Source organism: Balaenoptera borealis, assembly GCF_965194805.1.
Source record: "Balaenoptera borealis genome assembly, chromosome: 2".
NCBI lineage: Eukaryota > Metazoa > Chordata > Mammalia > Artiodactyla > Balaenopteridae > Balaenoptera > Balaenoptera borealis.
The window spans coordinates 122,416,957-122,435,594 of record NC_138867.1 but is presented as its reverse complement, the minus strand read 5'-3'; the positions used below and the strand labels follow the sequence as shown (position 1 = coordinate 122,435,594).

At 36.9% G+C, this 18,638-nt stretch overlaps 1 protein-coding gene, 1 long non-coding RNA gene and 1 pseudogene across 5 annotated transcripts in view; all 3 read left to right on the top strand.

Moving 5' to 3' along the window:
* The window catches only part of LOC309624593, a 1,127,080-nt gene that overhangs the window by 88,549 nt on the left and 1,019,893 nt on the right, over positions 1–18,638 (top strand). The window lies entirely within an intron of this gene.
* On the top strand, positions 4,111–18,154 carry YIPF5 (Yip1 domain family member 5). Of its 3 annotated transcripts, none has more exons than XM_082382785.1 (6): positions 4,111–4,280; positions 4,800–4,919; positions 12,798–12,970; positions 13,822–13,967; positions 15,729–15,910; positions 17,176–18,154. In XM_082382785.1, exons 2-6 carry the CDS (start codon positions 4,810–4,812, stop codon positions 17,336–17,338), a joined length of 774 nt encoding a protein of 257 aa, XP_082238911.1. In that variant the 5' UTR covers positions 4,111–4,280; positions 4,800–4,809; the 3' UTR covers positions 17,339–18,154. The 3 variants fall into 3 exon arrangements, with proteins under 3 accessions (XP_082238911.1, XP_082238912.1, XP_082238913.1); XM_082382786.1 differs by lacking the exon at positions 4,111–4,280 and adding an exon at positions 4,348–4,496; XM_082382787.1 differs by lacking the exon at positions 4,111–4,280 and having other exon boundaries at positions 12,802–12,970.
* On the top strand, positions 4,932–12,787 carry LOC309624564 (low molecular weight phosphotyrosine protein phosphatase pseudogene; annotated as a pseudogene). The gene has a single exon. The product of its transcript is annotated as a low molecular weight phosphotyrosine protein phosphatase pseudogene (transcript).

Genomic DNA, 18,638 nt, shown 5'->3' with positions numbered 1-18,638 from the left:
GCTCGAACCCGTGTCCCCTGCATTGGCAGGCAGATTCTCAACCACTGCGCCACCAGGGAAGCCCTCACTTCATGTTTTTAAGAAACATTATATGTTAAAATTTTTATGGCAGTTGTTTTACTTGGCTAGGACACTGCCATTTTCTTTCTTTGCAAATAAACATATTTTCTGCAGCATTAGCCATCTTATGCACTGCCTCCTTATAAATTAAATTCCATGTATTGAGGAAAGAGAAGAGAAAAAGGCATATAAAGCAGAAAGATGAACACATTTTCTTTAGTGTTTGAAACACCATTTAACACATCAAGGAAATCAAATATGGATAGCACAGTATAATTTTCAAGCACAACTGCTCTAATGTATGAGTGGTTCTTAAACCAATAGTGTCTGACATCAAAAGATATTTGTGAGACTAAAATTTATAATGCAGACAAGCCTAATTTGGAGAATCCGGGGCAGAAGGTGAAGAAAGCATATTTTTAATACATCCCACAATATCAAAAGGCCAATTATAAAATAATACAGAATCTGTAGGGAGGCATCAGAATGAATGTGTGTAACTGATCTCAGAAATACATAGTTGGTTCAAGCCTAATCATTATAGCTTTTTAAAAGTCCATTTTGGTTGCTGACAAAGTCCTATTGCTTCTGTAGCTATATAGTTTCAGCAATGATAATAACTGCAAACATTCACTGAGTATTTAGTTCTTAGGCATTGATACTTACATGCATTATCTCATACAATCCTCCTAGCAACCACATACAACAAATACTCTCATTATCTTGCTCTTACACATGAGAAATAGGAGGCACAAAGCCCTTAACCTACTAAAGGTTCATGGCTAGTAAGTGGTAGAGGATGTAAATCTAGGCAGTCTGGCTCCAGAACATGCATCGTTTACTACTATACATTATTAACTAAATTACATGACTAATATAAGGTAAACTTGAACACTAGGTGATTTGTCATGTGCCCAATAAGACTACAAAAAATTTTTTTTATCAATTTGAACATATACACATTTGGGGATATAGATATAATTATCAACTGTCTAACTGCAATTTTAGCATATTATATATATACATATATATATATAATCACACATTAGGCAAAGTAGTATATTCATTAGAAATATTGCCTTTCTCCCTATTCATATTCGTAACACAATGACAATACAGTCTAGTGGTTTAGCACAAAGACTCAGGACCCAGACAGTCTGGGTTCAAATCCCAGGTCTGCAAGTTATTTACCACCCTGTTCTCAGTTTTACCCAGGGAAAAATATAGAGTACCTATCTCATCAGGTTGTTAGGAAAAGCAATTGAGTTCAAAGGTATGAAGTGCTTGGAGCAGTACCTGGAACATAGTAACTATACATAGGTGGTAGCTGTTACATTTTTCAAATGTACCTTTGGCAGGAGGGGCTCTGCCATCATTAGAGCCCAGTCCTCTGATGCTGTTTTTTACATTATTTCTCCTTCCGTCTAAGGTATTTGGGATATAGAACTTCTACTATTATCACTGAAATTCTTATTCCAGACCACAACATCCATCCACCTAACATTAGAAATGCTATTTAAGGGAGTATGTGTGGGGGCTTCCCTGGTGGCACAGTGGTTAAGAATCCACCTGCCAATGCAGGGGACGCAGGTTCGAGCCCTGGTCCGGGAAGATCCCACATGCTGCGAAGCAACTAAGCCCATGCGCCACAACTACTGAGACTGCGCTCTAGAGCCCATGAGCCACAACTACTGAGCCCACGTGCCACAACCACTGAGCCCACGTGCCACAACTACTGAAGCCCGCATGCCTAGAGCCCATGCTCTGCAACAAGAGAAGCCATCTCAATGAGAAGCCCGTGCACCACAGCGAAGAGTAGCCCCCGCTCACCGCAACTAGAGAAAGCCCGTGAGCAGCAACAAAAAAGACCCAACGTAGCCAAAATAAATAAATAAATAAATAAATAAATAATTTTTTAAAAAGAGGGTATGTGTGAGCTCTACGATGGAAATACTTACAGTGTTGCTTTAAAAATTATCTTTAAAAGACTTTTTTTTATAAAGCACCATGAGGCACTTGCATATTGAAGTCAAAGTCTCAAGAATAAATATTACATTAGGGTTCAATTTCATTGCCTTTTGAAAATCAGTTCTTGCCAAAAGCATCCAGTGTTGTTACAGGTAAATGTCTTCACAAAACAATAATTTATTGTTCAAAGTAAAATAACTGAAATAACAGATGCAGAATTTGATGAGGAAACTCTTTTTCTAAGGGATAAAAGATAATTTGGGGGAATATAATTGTCATATTTGGGTTATATAATTAATATTCAGGGATAGTGAAAACAGATCTTGGACACTTACATTGTTTTTACCATAGTTATCAGGTTTCATAGCTATTATGTGTAACTTGACACGATAAGCACACCGCTGCCAAACCCCCACTCATTTGGTGCTTGTGAATATAGCTGAAAGTAGGGGAAAAGTACCTATGCTCAAACTATAATTTCCTGGCACAATTCCCTATGACATATTTTAGCATAAAACAGAAGGGAAAGAAGATAGCTCCAAGATATCAAAGCACAATTTCACTGCCATCATAAAAGGAGAGTTTTCTTGTACATTTGTGAAGAATGTAAAAGTGTTAGTGTGTAGACTAGCGTGATTGTCAAACTAATTAAGAGATATTGCTCATGATTAGAATGTTCTTCCCTTTTTTGTTCCAAGTTTAGTGACTGACATACTAGGTCCCAGGGAAGGACTGGGCAGCTGCTCCAAACCCACTTTATGTTCTATTATCCCTTGACCTGGTTGAGGCTTTCTACTCCTAATAAAGCCAGCTCAATGACTTTAACAGAGGTCAGCACATTTAACAAGTACTCAATTTCCTTTAATATGCTTTTCTGGAGCCTATCATGGGGGGGCGGGGGAGGGTGGTGGCGCCACGGGTATAACACCAAAAAAGAAAAGTTTCCCAAAAGAAAAGCCTACCTGACTAGCCATGAAATTGACTGATATTCTCAAAATCCCCAAGGGCCTTCTGCAGGATACCAAACAAACAATAAGGAAAATTTAATCATGTAACAATTTTCTTGCTTGGCTTCTCATTTGGGGCAGGGGTTGGAGAGGAAAGAAAATCCAGTAAACACAGTAATTGCTTTCACGGACAGAAGCAGAATTTTAGTAATATCTTTATCTAACAATTCATTCCTAAGCAAGTAATTTTTAATGCTCATATTCTTGTATTCTATTCAAATTTGAGAGTAATATCTCTTTTGGACAGGAAAAAAGGGAAACATCAGAAGAAACAAGAGAAACTAGAATTTTTTTCAGTTAAGATCACTAAGTAGATGAAGCGATAGGTTATTGCATATTGTTGGTAACTAGAAACTCCGCTTCCTAGATAATGAAGCTTAAAGAGAGTACAACCATATAATTTATCAGCCAAACTGGAATATTTTTTTAAATGAAAAGGGGACAAAATTAATAATTATGTTGGAAAAAAACAGGCATAACATAGGACGATGGGGCTGTCCCCAGCAAATCAGGATATAGTCATTCCACCTAGAATTCTGCAGATTGTACCTACATCAATAAATTCTAAAATTATTTGTAAAAGGTGGTAAGTTAGATAGTTGCATGAGCAATTTCAGAAATTCTTTGATGGAGTAGAAAACCTCAAAGGGTAGCTGCTTGTTCCTCTCCAGCGTACACTCCTTGGTTTTTTGGTTTGTTATGTCCTTTTGCTACTGTTATTTTTGTTTGAAGGCAAGTGTGTTTCTTTTTATCTGTTTATTTTATTTTTACTTGTTTGTTTCATTGCGGGGGTGGGGGTGGTGTGTTTGTATGTGTGTGCTGAGAGCCTCTTGCACGCTTTCACCCAGGCACTCGGTCTACTGAGTAATTCTCGCTCTCAAACAGCAACTAACAATCGCTGCGCCGGCGCCTTTCTGCCTCCACCGCTAACTAAGCCGCCGGAAGCTTTTCCCTCTTCCCATTGGCCCGCTGCTGGACCAGTTGGTCGATACTGCGCATGCTCCGTATCGTGCCCTCTTCCCCCGCCCCACAACTCTCTCCATTATCCGCCCCGGGCGGAAAGTCGCTAACACGCCTGCGCGAGCGGGCGTGCCCCGGAAGCAGTTCTTTAACCTGCTGACACGTAGCAACGGGGCGAGTGCGGGGTCCTTAGTTGAGTTTGGGGGTTATTGGAGGCTGCCGGAGCTGTCGCCGCCACCTCCTCCGCCGCCGCCGCCGCCGCCGCTGCCTCCGCCTCCGCGTTTGGTGAGTGCCCAGTTCCGTGGCGCACTGTTCGGTTTCTCCCCGCACCTGGGCAGCGCGGCTTGTTGCCGCCTCTCGGCACCGCGCCCCGGTCCTTTCGCCCAGACCCTCCCTCCCTTTCGGGCCTTGCTTTGACGAGGCCCCTGCAGGAGTCTGCGCTTTTCTGGCCGGCCCAGACCGTATTTTGCAGGAGGCTGTCGTGTTGTCAGCTGTCCAGAGGTGAGGAATCATCTTTGTTGTTGTTGGTATTTTAAGACCCCACGGAACCCCTCCTCCCACGTCCCTGCCCCGAGCCCAAGGCATATCAGCTCCTTGAACTGGAGGTGTCTTCTCGGGCCTCGACTTAGAGTCTAGACATTTCTTTAGCACACCCCACCCCGACCCATCTTCCAAATGCTGCCCCCCAGAATTTTAGAAGAGTTACTTGCTGCCTTCTGAGGGTATTTGTTTAAGTAAAGTATCAGGACCGAATTCAGGAGGACCTTGGGCATAAGCAGTCTTTGCCGTTTCTTTTTATTGCAGATCATTTGCAATGTCAGGCTTTGACAACTTAAACACGGATTTCTACCAGACAAGTTACAGCATCGATGACCAATCACAGCAGTCCTATGATTATGGAGGAAGTGGAGGACCTTATAGCAAGTAACTTTTCAACTTTGCCCATTTACTTAGTCGAGATTGCCTTGAAATCATGTACCCCGAATGTTTGGTTCTGCCTAAGAGTGAATGTGTGAACATGTTCCGTATCAGGAACGTGACTTTTCATAATCTTTCTTCCTCCGGAGAGGTCTGTGACACTTGCTTGGGTTGGAAGGGATTGCCCTATTTATTTAGGATTTGGTATCTTATGCAAAATTTTCAGGTGTGCCATGAGTGGAAAAGTAGATTCTTGAAGAACCTTTTTCTAGTGACAGTATTTGTACATCATTTAAGATATGGATAGAAGTTTTAAGTACCTAGAAGATAGGCTGTTTAGTCCATAAGACGAGTTAAAAATGAAAATCTTTTGACAGCTTGTTTAGTAGCTAAATCAGTCCAACTTTCAGACTTTATCAACCATTAACTGAAAGCACTGAGTGACACTATTGAACAGTGTAAGCTGCATACTATGAATCATCAGGTGGTTTTCATAAAGCAGCTGATAATCACTTTTATTACTCCACACACCAAAACTTTATGATCAGTCAGTACACACAAATTGCCAGTTACAGACTGAAGTGAGGGGGACTCAGAACCTTTCATCCATGAACTGTTGAAAACACAAAAACAAAAATCTGTTCTTTTTATAGTCCGTGGTGTTTGTGGCAAAAAACTTAAAGCTTTTTTACCAATCTCCTCTAGGACATCATATTCTTAGTTTCTTAGGTCCTTAAAGTTAATCTTTTCAGCCTGCCATCCAGTGAAGGCGTTTCCTGTATCAGGCCTACTTAACCTTTTTTAGATGGTCCAGGACCACTTTGAAAATCTTAGGAAAACTGTGGGCCTATTTCTGAGAAATATATGCATGCAAACACCCACAGTAATGTGCATATAATGTCCAGGCAGTTCGTGTGTTAACGTGATGTGCATCTATGGACTCTGAGTTAAAAACCTAATGAAGACTGTCCCAGGATGAGGGCGTGGAAAGGGTGCCTATCCAATCTGAAACATTAGTACTAGAATGTGTTTGAATTAATAAATCTGAATGAAAGTGCCCAAGAATTTAAAAAAGGAAAAATCAAATTCAGCCCCACAGTATCATTTGTCTTGTATAGGCTATACTTTTTACAAAACAAAACTCCTTGAATCTGCTTATTTTTTGATACATTCTAAAGCTTCCCCCCCCCAGATTCAACACATTGGACAGTGGGAGTGAGCATGTAAATAATGCTGGCTGTGAATCACTTTCTTTTAAATTCTCAATTACATACCATTGAAGATTTATCTCTTTTATCAGTTAATCGGGCAGAATTGGAAAAGTCATGTTGAGAAATTTCCAATCATTTATTTACCTAAATATGTGTTTCTTGTGATTGTTCAGTGTATGACAGGGCAGATGAATATAAGATTGGTCAGGGTGCTGCAACAGGGGTTTGGAAAACCTGTCTCTGTATGTGGGCCTGTTTTTAACCAAATGATATTGATGTTTGGACTCAACAGAATTATTCCATTTGGATTGCAGCCTCCTAGCTTTATCTGTCTCTGCCTTTCTTTCCTATGTTTCTTTCTTTCTGTCCATGTTTGCATCTCTTAAAGGTGTGACTTATCTTTTCTTTACACTTAGCATCTCACTTCAGTTCTCCACAGAGCAGAATATCTAAAGATATTCTCTTGCTAACTATTCTCACAATTCCATTCCAACCAAATTATGTACCAGTAAGCATTGCTTCTGTACTAGTGAAAAAGTTTCATTCCAGGTGCTTATATCAACATTACTGCCAGTTAACGAATGTGAGTTTATAGATGATGCTTAGGAAAATAAGAAGCCTAATGTGTCAGCAGTAATGACTGGGTTTCTGAACTTTATTAAAAAAAAAAAAAAATTGAACTCCTCTATATGTACCTATGTGTGTTGTTTCTGTAATCTAATGACATTTTTATGTCCATGTCAGTTTATCAAATAACATTTTGTTTGTTATGCCAACTTGGTAACAAGGATCAGCTAACTTTTATCTCTCTATTGATGAAAATCTAGGTACAGATAGCATCTGACTTGGATTGTCTTCAAATTTGACTTGACTTACTATTAGTCCCTAGTTCTACATTTGCTCTATGAAGTCAGCTTTAACCTTTTGCATAGTTTCCACTGTGGGTACTGTACATTCATACATTCATACAACAAAAAATAAACACAAATAGTAAAAGGCCCTTTGATCTCAATCTGTCATATTGGGCAGGTTCCACATTGTATTCTAGATATGCCTATAAAATATTCAGTAATACCAATTACATATTTTTTAAAGTCTTGAAAGCTAGTATTTTTTCATCTTCCGAAATAGCCAATAACACCTTTATGGACTGTGTAAGGATTTTGATGAACTTAAGTAGTCAACCCAGTATATTAAGACGCTTTTTGTCTCTGTTGTTGATACTGAGTGCTTTTGAGAGTATTGGTTTACATCTGCTGCTTTTCCTGCTGTAAAAGTGTTGATTTCGACTATAAAGGTCATGTCTACCATGCGGTGTTTTAGTTTAAAACCAACAGGAGTGAGTCAGGAATTTTCCTGAGCAGATCCTGCCAGAAAAGAAAAATTGTAAAATTCCATGGTGTTGTCTTTGTCACCTTGTATCCTGAAGAAGGAATGATGGTGCCACCTTTAAAGTTCTTATTTGTTTGCAGTGTTTCTTTTCCTTACATGAAATTTACGTGTCTGTATCAGTGCTTCTGAAGTGTGGCCTGCAGACCCAGAGGGTTCTTGAGACCTTTCAGGAAGACTTTAAGGTCAAAACTATTTCTGTAAAAATTCTAAGATGTTATATACCTTTTTAGGTGTGTTGAGATTTACACTGATGTTGCAGAAGTAATGACTGGTAGAACTGCTGGTATCCAAATATGAGGCAAGACAATGGCATCAAATTGTTCTAGTAATCATTGTATTCTTCATCACATACTTGTTGGGGGGGTGAGGGGAACCATTTTCACTTAAGGGTGCCCTTGATGAAGCTGTAAGAATTATTGTTTTATTAAATGCTGATCTTGACAACACACATTTTTAGAATAGTCTGTGTGACAAAATGGGAAACAGTCCTAAAGCACTTCTGCTTCATACTGAAGTACAATGATTATCTCTAGGAAAAGCCCCTGTGCAATTTGAGTCACAAGTTGATTCAGCCACTTTTTTGTGGAAACCATTTTTATTGGAAAGAACATCTGACAGACAAACTATGGTTATTCAGACTTGAATAAATTCTCAAAAATGAGTGAAGTGACCTGTTACTTCAAGGAAAACAATTGACAGTATGTGTGGCCAATGATCAATTTCAAGCTTTCAGGCAAAAATGAGGATTTTGGAAAACTGGTATCCATCATTGTGAACTTGTCAGCTTCCTAATAATTAACCATTTTCTGATGAGATCAGTGGTGATATTAACAAATCTGATTTTTTAAAATTTATATATATATTTTATATTAAGTGTGTCAATATTTGGAAGAGCTGCATAATTCATACTAATATTTTCTAAATGGCCAATGCATGGTGTTACAAAATCATACATGAATAATAAAGGATCCAATTAAAGTATAAGACAGATCAGTTTATTCTAATACAACAGAGTTCATTAGCATTGTTTCTATTTCCATGTTGCAAGTTAAGTTTAAAAAACTACCACTTTGCTTTGCATTTTGATATATCAAAAAGAATATTCGCTCTGTGCGCACGGCAAGATGAAGATGGCCGAACAGGTGACCAAGTCAGTGCTGTTCATGTGTCTGGGTGACATCTGTCAATCACCCATTGCAGAAGCAGTTTTCAGGAAACTTGTAACAGATCAAAACATTTCAGATACTTGGGTCATTGACGGTGGCGCTGTTTCTGACTGGAATGTGGGCTGGTCACCAGATCCAAGAGCTGTGAGCTGCCTAAGAAATCATGGCATTAACACAGCCCATAAAGCAAGACAGGTTACCAAAGAAGACTTTGCAACTTTTGATTATATACTATGTATGGATGAAAACAACCTGAGAGATTTGAATAGGAAAAGTAATCAAGTTAAAAACTGCAGAGTGAAAATTGAACTACTTGGGAGCTACGATCCACAGAAACAACTCATGATTGAAGATCCTTATTATGGTAATGACACTGACTTTGAGACTGTCTACCAGCAGTGTGTGTGGTGCTGCAGAGCCTTCCTGGAGAAGGTTCGCTGACCCGGGTCCAGTCCTCCTGTGGCCTAGGCTCGTCCCACAGGCCCGCATTCTCAGTCAGGTGTTACAGTGTCACCATTCCCTAGCCAAGGCTGCAGCCCTTTCTTCAGTTGACTCACTATTTCTTACCTTAAAAAATAATTGTAGATGGAAATCGGTTGTTGTGTTTGGCGGAAGAATAAATAAAAATTTTTGATTCAGACAGTTTATGGGGTAACTGTTCTTAGACTAGTTGAACCTCCCACTTTGCCCCAGTTACAGAAATAGTGGAACAAACAAAATAGTAGAGCAGCAAAATAGAACATAATGAAGTAAAACATCACTGTAAGGCCTGTCAGCATCTGAGCCCATTGGCACTTCGAAGAATCTGCACTACCTCTTCCCTCTGTGTGGATGGGGCCCCTGCCCTGCACTACATCTTGATGTCAGGGCCTGGTGTCCAGTGATGTTGGCGAGAAGTGTTCATATATGCGCAGAGTGCACACTTGTGCATTTACAGGACAGGAAGGAAGAAGATTTGTGGGATTAATCTTCAGCACCTTCACTCCTTAGTTTGTGTCTGTCTAGTTGATTTCATAAGGAAGTCAGCTTAAGTGTTCCCGTTTGAACCACTTGCCTCTGGAAATGTAATTATGTCCGGGAAGAAGGACACTCGTGTGCTGGTTTACCTTAGGGTCAGTTTGGGGACCGCCTCTGCTTTTACATGCATGTAATTAACCTGAATGTCAAATATAGATCAGCTTAGGTGGGAAAAAAATAATAAGTGGGAAAAAGTCCTTTTATGTTGGAATGCTTAAATATTGATATGTTAAGTATTCTTTCATCAGTGCTTAGTTTATAGGCAAATATAGGTAATTTCTGTGCACTTGGAGATACCTGATCTAAAATTCACATGAATATATGTCAGAAAAGATTGTTTTCAAATAAACTGGGGAAATTACAAAAATACAACTAAGGTTAAAAAAAAGAATATTCATGATAATCTGAAAAGGTTATTAAAATACTGTTTTCCAACTACAGGTCTGCAACACTAGATTTCCTTCAAATACTTCAACTAAAACAGTATATCACAACAGAATGAGTGCAGAAGCAGATATAAGAATTTGCAGCTGTCTTATATGAAGCCAGACATTAATGAGATTGTCAAAAATAGAATACAGTGCCACTTTTCTCAGTAATTTTTAAAAATAATTTTTTCATAAAAATGTTTATGCTAATATGTAATGGATTTATTGTTACTTTAAATGAATTAATAAGTATTTAAACATTTCTGTTTTAATTTCTAAAATAATAAATATTGATAGATATAACCCACATAAAAATTTTTAGGAGTTCTCAATAATAAATTTTAAGAGTATAATGGGTTCTAAGATCAAAGACTTTGAGAACCACAGGTTTATGTCATTCTTCCTGTTTTTTCTATTGCATACACATTCATATTCTCTCTCTTTCTCTCTCTGGAGAGAGAGAGTATAAAATACAATTTGTTTATGCAGATTGTAGAAACCTCCATATGGAGCTTTTCTAGCTCTTTCATAAACTCCAAGGTGGATTTATGATGCATCCTAACAGAGATCAACGCAATAGCATATTTTACTAAATCAGAAAATGTGAGTTCTTGTCCTAATTCAACCAGCTAGCCCTGTGGAAACTCCGTGTGTGTGTGTGTGCGTGCGTGTGTGTGCGCGCATGTGTGTGCGCGCATGTGTGTGTGTGTGTTTGTGTGTGTGAGAGAGAAAATAGTAATCAAGATACTTGCATACCAGACGACTGGGGAAATGCATGTATAGAAAAAGATATTATGGCTGTCTCTGTCAGGTAGGATTTGAGGGTAATTTTTTACTACAGTTGTTACAAGAGCTGGCTATTGGAATTAAAAAGTCTAGTTTTGAATCCTGGCACCACCATGGACAAACCATTTTAACCCAAATATGTTTCCACATTTTTGTAATGGAGAAGATGATAAAATTGACCTAAAGAATTGTAGAGAGAATATTGTGAGATAATTCACATTAAACACTTAAAACAGTGCTTTACGCAGTAATATTCAAAAGGTTATTATTTATGTTTCTGGAAATTTTCAGTAGTTAATATATACCCATATATTACATATGACATTTTAGAATGAATGAATTTCAACAAATAATAAATATACAGAATTTTTAAAGGTGCAAAGGTACAAAAGTTTATAACCTGAAAATTAAGTCTTCTCCTGTCTCCGGGTCCCTTTACCTATATAATTGTGTATATAATGTATGTGTATATATGTATACACATGCACATAGATACGCATATATATTCTAAAAAGCATAGTCACAGTGGGTGTATATGGTATATACTATTCTGAATATTAGATTTTTTCTTCCCCACTGAATATTTCTTGATTATCATTTCTTACAAGTACAGACAAAACTGCCTCACACCTTTAAAAAGGTGCAGAGTAGTCTGTGCCTATATCACAGTGTAGTTACTGATAGCTATTTTGTTTTGGTTTCTACTTTTTGCTATTAAAATAATGCTATAGTGAATTCTATATTTTATAGCTAGAAAAATAAATAGTATTTTTTTAAGCATGTATTGGACTAGCGTGGTAAGTCATGAGAATGAGAGCTATGTGTAGTTGAAACTTCACCTTTGATTTGCTTTTAATCAAGATGTTCAGTTAATTTAAAAATTAGATTTAATTTTAAAATCTCAAATAATAATGAGGTCATTAGATTTTTTATATTTTTCAAAAGGGAATTAATAAATTTTTAAAGATAATTAGACAAAAATATCTCTAAGGCTTCTCAGCTCTCATTTTTAAAGTATCTTACTTTTACAATAATTACTTTACTTCCTTATTTCTTACCATATAATTAGATTAGTCCCATTGATAGATAAGTCATATTTTTCTGGAACATGGTAAACAGGTCTTTAAAAGATATTGCTTCAATATCCTTCTGTCCCTGTTGTTTTCATCACTAAAAAAGCCATGGTAAGGTTTCCTTCTAAAATGCAAGATTTGTTATAGTACATAGCAAAGGAGACAATAGGTATACAATTACTTTGAAAAATTAAAAGCACTATTTAGATGCAAGGTGTGCTAATAATGTTTGTTATATTCAGAAAGCTTTCACAAAAAAGAAGCTTGATATTTTCCACTTTTTGAAATTGATGGTTGTTCTTGAAGAGATTTACCCACTTGCAAAAAATAACATACTACAGAGAATAAAGAAGAATGATTTTATACTCATTCATTCTCATGGAGAGATCTGAGTTACAGTGGAAAATTAACGTAACATGCAGTACAAAGTCTGTCATCCTGAGTTTTTATTCATAGTCTTGGGCATAAATTTTATTTCACAGCTATCTTTATGTATGCTCACTAAAGGGGAAAATACAAGAAAACGTTTACGTTTTCATTTGTTGACCTTCTGATGTTTAAAAGCTTAATAGTTTGTGAAATTATGCTTAAGCACTGCATAAGTGAGTTTTAGCATCATCAGGAAAATTCTCTATAAAATAGAGACAACTTATTGTAGATAATCGGCTTGATCTTAATAATTAATTTCAACCACCGTTTATAAAAACTGGCAAAGAGATATCCTGGGAATTGCATGACTAAGATTTTCTTCCTGTCAGGAATATCAGTTTGGGGCGTTGACATAATTCTGAGAAATGTAATTTAATTGTAGACAGTATGCTGGCTATGACTACTCGCACCAAGGCCGGTTTGTCCCTCCAGACATGATGCAGCCACAACAGCCGTATACTGGGCAGATTTTCCAGCCAGCTCAGGCATATACTCCAACTACGCCTCAGCCATTCTATGGAAACAACTTTGAGGATGAGCCACCTTTATTAGAAGGTACGATTGGTTGCAACACTTGATAGTACTCTATAATACCGAGCTGGTCAGTGAAAATATATCTTAGTTTGGAGAAGTTACCCTTTTCTTTAAAAGAATAATATTGTAGAAAACCGTTTTCTACTAAAGTGACTCATTTTGAACAGAGTATATATGAAACCACATTGAGCCAGGAGGACCAGATTTTTAATAGATCTTTATAAAGTGATAATAAAGTATGTCAGTATATGAGCAGAGTAACTTTTACTTCAGATTATTGATGAAATTCTATCAGTGGAAGAAATGAGAGGAAATAGCATGGTATTGATTATTCTGCATGGAAATAAGCTGACAGAACTAGTAACATCACTCAGAAGTATGGTGTTTTTCAAATTGTATCCTGAAACACAAAAAGCATTAGTTCTAAAGTGTTCTTTTTTTTTGATCAGATAACGCTTTGAAAACCTAGTGAAAGCTATGCATACTCCTCAGAAAAATGCACGCATATGCAGAGAGACGTAGTTTTGTATACATTTTCACAGGGCCTCCAGTGTTCCTGAAGCCTCAGGTACAGAGTCCCTTACTGTTAACACTGTCCATACATTCTTTCCTATGCAGACATAGCAGAGTGTCTGTTTCATCATGTCCATACCCGTTTCTAACATCAGACCAGAAATTGGATATTTGTGGAATAAACACCATAATCAGTAAAGACTGCTATTGAGGACTCACCAAAATAATATCATCTGATATTGCTAGATCACTCTTTTGATATTGGTGGTTTCATTTTTTCTCCTGTTACAACATAGATTCTGGTAAACTAAAAGTATATCACAAATCCTGATTGACTTCCTTATTTTCTTTTTCTTTAGAATTAGGTATCAATTTTGATCACATCTGGCAAAAAACACTCACAGTGTTACACCCATTAAAAGTAGCAGATGGCAGCATCATGAATGAGACTGATTTGGCAGGACCAATGGTTTTTTGCCTTGCTTTTGGAGCCACCTTGTTACTGGTAAGATGTTAGTTGCAACTCTCAGTGTGAGATTAAATGTTCCACCAAGAGCCTTTATTGAGACAATCAAGTCTTTGATGTGTCTTAAATAGTATTGAGTTGTTTGAATTTATACCTATTCATTACTTCTCCATTGATAATAGATACAGTATATTTAGAAATCATTTCTTGTTCCACTAAGTGGTTCAGTTATTAGGGAAAAAATATTAATAAATAAATATCATATGGCTTTAGTCTCTCATCAAAATTCCTTCTTTCCAAAAACTGACAAAATTTTTAGCTTGTTGCTATTTTTAAAAATGTCATCATTGGGTGGTGTTTTGTTGTAGCAATGCTGGTCTTCTATATATTATTTTAACATTTAATGAATTGAAACATTAAAAGGCAACAGGTTTTAGTCCCTATCTCCCATCTCCCTAAGAATGTTAAAGCATATTGAAAATGAAAAGTTGTAAAGATAATTATTACTGTTTGTTTTATTTTATGTCGTTTCTGAATTAGAAGAGGTAAATGATATAATGGATCGAAGATGGGCTTTTTAGTCAGAAAAACTGGGCATGAACTCAGTGCTCCTACTCTGCCCTTGAGCAAAGTCATTTCATCCTTCACCTCCCTCTCATAGATAATCCTATGCTTCCCACCTAACAAGATTGTTTTGGAGATTAAGCAAGACAGGTTATGTGAGAACACTTTGAAAAGTTTAAAGCACTGTACAAGTGTAAGGTTTTATTATTACTATATGAGTGCATTAGTGAACTCTGCTGAGCCCTTTTAAACTTCTATACTCTTACTCAAGTATTTACAAATACTGATTCTAACAAAAATCCCAAGGATTTTGCTATTTAATGTAATCTGTAGAGACATTCTCCCAGTTGAGTTTTATATGTCAAACATCTGACAAACCAGGAACTTTTTAAAGGCTTCTCTGTGGACTGATTTTAGTGATAGCATAACCTGAATACAATGTTTGTTCACATAGCTGGACTAAGAATACTAACTACAATTAAGCTAACGTTTACTGCCCTAAGACTGTTCAGTGGTGTCTTTTATAAGAGCAGAATTTTTAAGGTTTGTGTTTGTTTGTTTGTCAGAGAACTGTATAAAGCAACCAACGATTTGGAAAAACAATGGAAGAAGAAAATATATTCCATTATATTCCTCTTGCCCAGTTATTAACCACTTTTCTTGTCTCCTCCCCTCCTCACAGAACCCTGGCTTCCTGCTTCTCCTGGCTTCCTTTCTCCTAATTCGTCTAACACCCATGTAAAGTGAATAATGAGATCATTTCTGCTGTTAAAAAGATTTTAGCTACATCTGCCAATGAGAATAAATTGCTTCAGGGCAATTTTGGTGGAATTTGGGTACTTTCAAGTGATATTAGCTACTATCCAAACATCTGATTGGCTTTCCATCTTGTCTCTGTAGCTTACTTGCTTAAAATCAGCCAGATTTCTTTTTAGAAATCTACTACTTTAGGTGATCATACCATGATTTTATATCTTTGTTGAATTCTATGCCAAGCTCAAATGGTAACTAGAAAATAAAAAACAGTATCTGTGTGTTGGGAGGTGGATATTTTAAACTTCTTAAGAAGGATATAAAAGCCAGTCTGCTCACTGTTTTACTTCTCTGTATAATGGATAGGTACCTTTGTGGATTTTAATGCTCACAATTGAATATCTTCTGTGAGTGCCATTTCAGGTGAAAGAAGCCAAAAATAACTATTTTGCCCTTAACCTGTAATCTTTTCTTTACCCATAGGCTGGCAAAATCCAGTTTGGCTATGTATATGGGATCAGTGCAATTGGATGCCTAGGAATGTTTTGTTTATTAAACTTAATGAGTATGACTGGTGTTTCCTTCGGCTGTGTGGCAAGTGTCCTTGGATATTGTCTTCTTCCCATGATCCTGCTTTCCAGCTTTGCAGTGATATTTTCTTTGCAGTAAGTGCTGGTCTTTATTTTGGGGGTTGATTGACCAATTCTGTGTAATAGGCTTTACCTCACCATCAGTTTGAGATAAATCATTGGTTCAACAACATCTTAGATAGTGCCTCTTATACGTGAGGGCTGTGTTGTATATTTCTCCGTGATGAATAATGGAAGTGAGAATAAGTTTAAAAGTCTTTTATACCATCTCTGCTTTTACCTATGCTAAAGAATTTAGTTTTTTGCATACTTAGCAGTGCCCATAAACAAATTGAACAGTGGGGATTGTTAACTTAAATACTGCATGGAAAAGTTCAAGTTGTTTAGAATTATACTTACTCTCTCTTTGATATTTTTTATACCATATCTGACTTCTTAAAGATATCGGGCATATGCTAAGTGGATGAATAATAAACACATATTCTCTCTTTAGCAGCTTTTTAACTAAAAATGGAGCGTTCTTTTTATGGAAGAGGCTGTTACTAGCCTACCGTGTTCTCAGATGTACACAGCTTTAAATATGTGTTATTTTAAAATAATATTTTAGGTAAGGTTAAAAATAGAGGTGTAAATACAGCTAGTAAAATTGCTTCTCATGGCCAGTGCACAGAGGCTCTCTCAACAGTTCAAGCTCCTCCTTGTGGCTAGTGCTGGACGACCAAAGATTGAACTTTGTTACACTTAAAGAATGAAAATGAAGGTTTAGGAGAAGAGTATATATCACCTATTTGGTAGCAGAGATTTGGCAGGATGATGGCCTCACAGTGTCCCTGCCTCACTCCTTTCATTTGTTAAGATTGATATATTTACATTCAAATTTTACACACAGTATTTTCTACTGAAACAGCATTTTCTAACCGGAGTTAGTTTTGCTACCGGGGGACACTTGGCAATGTCTGGAGACAACTTCAGTTGTGAAAAACTGTGGGAGGCGTGGGTGCTACTGGTACTTTATGGCTAGAGGCCAGGATGCTGCGTAACTTCCTAACGATGGACAGAAACACCCCCGCAGCAAATGCGCGTCCACCCCAAATGTCAGTGCTGCCAAGGCTGAGAAATTGTGCTAGATTAAGGAGCAAGATGTGTTATAAACGAGCTTTTTATCACATGAAATAATTGAATTCACTGTGAGGTACATTTCAGCATTTGAAAAACATCTTGATTATTTCTGCGGATATCTACATGTGGATTTTTAAGTGCTTTTTAAAAACTTATTCTTATGTAACTAATCTCATCTACTGTCTCTCTCCCCTCCCCCTGTTTTTCCTTGTTGGCTACAGAGGAATGGTAGGAATCATTCTCACTGCTGGAATTATTGGATGGTGTAGTTTTTCTGCTTCCAAAATTTTTATTTCTGCATTAGCCATGGAAGGACAGCAACTTCTAGTAGCATATCCTTGTGCTTTGCTATACGGAGTCTTTGCCCTAATTTCTGTTTTTTGAACTGAATTTATCTGGGATGTGGACATCATTGGGCCAAATAGCAAAAAGGACTTCGAACTCTTAAATCGGACCAGCAAACTGCTACAGTACAGCTCTCGTGCAGATCTGATGTTTGACTCTTGGAGCAATGGAAGTAAATATGTATCTTTTGTTCATTTTTATAGAACTTTTGAATACTATATTGGGTTTACCTGCAGTATGACTAGGTTTAAATGTTTGTGCTAATACAAATAAGAAGTGCTATTTCTTTTATGTTCCTGCAGCCTTAGAAAAACAGCTCTTCTCCTTGCTAATTATATATTATGATGTTTTTGATGGATTTTTATCAACTGTGGGAAACTAACCACAGAGATAATAATCTTTCTTAAAAACAACCCATAATAAAGATGACATAAGACTTATTGGAGAAGTATTTTTCCAAGGAGTTAGGAAATAAAAATAACCTGTATTCTCAAGTCAGGTGCAGTTGAAGCAAAAAAGTGATCCCAATGTAAAGTTTTATGAGTTTGCACTTCAAAAGTTTGACAGTCCTCTAAATTATCTCATGGAATTTTAGCTAAATTCAGCGATACAAGTAGTTCACAGTCTACCTTATTGTAGACGTGAAATGTGAACATCTCTTCAGATGCTAGCATTAACTAAACCATAGTGACCTAGACTCCACATTAATGCTCATAATTGGATCTCCATGTTTCCCAGGAAAAAGAAAATCACTAACCTTTTTTGCAAAGAATATTTAAAATGTCACAGTTTCAGTATTGCAGTTATCAATGTAAAGTACATTTGATGCTTATTAATTAAAATTTTCCCAATTAATTTAAAGTGTGTTGTTTGCTTTTGTTAACCCACGGTTCTCGGTGTTCCATTTTCTTTAACTAGGGTCTGGTTTTGACTTGTATTCCCAATTTATTTTAAGCTTTAAGAATAGTGGTCATCTAGTATAGAATCAAAAAGTGAGATTAAACGAAAAGCAGTTTGCTTTGAGTTACAACATTATTTCCTTGTATTGAATTTATTTGGTTAATACTGTCATGTTCTCTTGTCAGAAAATCTGTAAGAAAACACCATATCTTGTATATTGATGATTGGCTTTTTCTGGAGCCAGATTCTGATTTTGGACAAAGCTCAGTTAAGTTATGAGAAAGGTGCCACACTGGGAGGGAAAATGTTGCTTTTTTTTTTTTTTTAAGAGGAGACTTTCAGACTAAATAAAAAGAAATGCCATGCTGACATATTCATGGTTCTTTTTTAGAGCTAGTGTTCAACCATAAAAGGTTAAAGTAATAAAACATACTTCTTA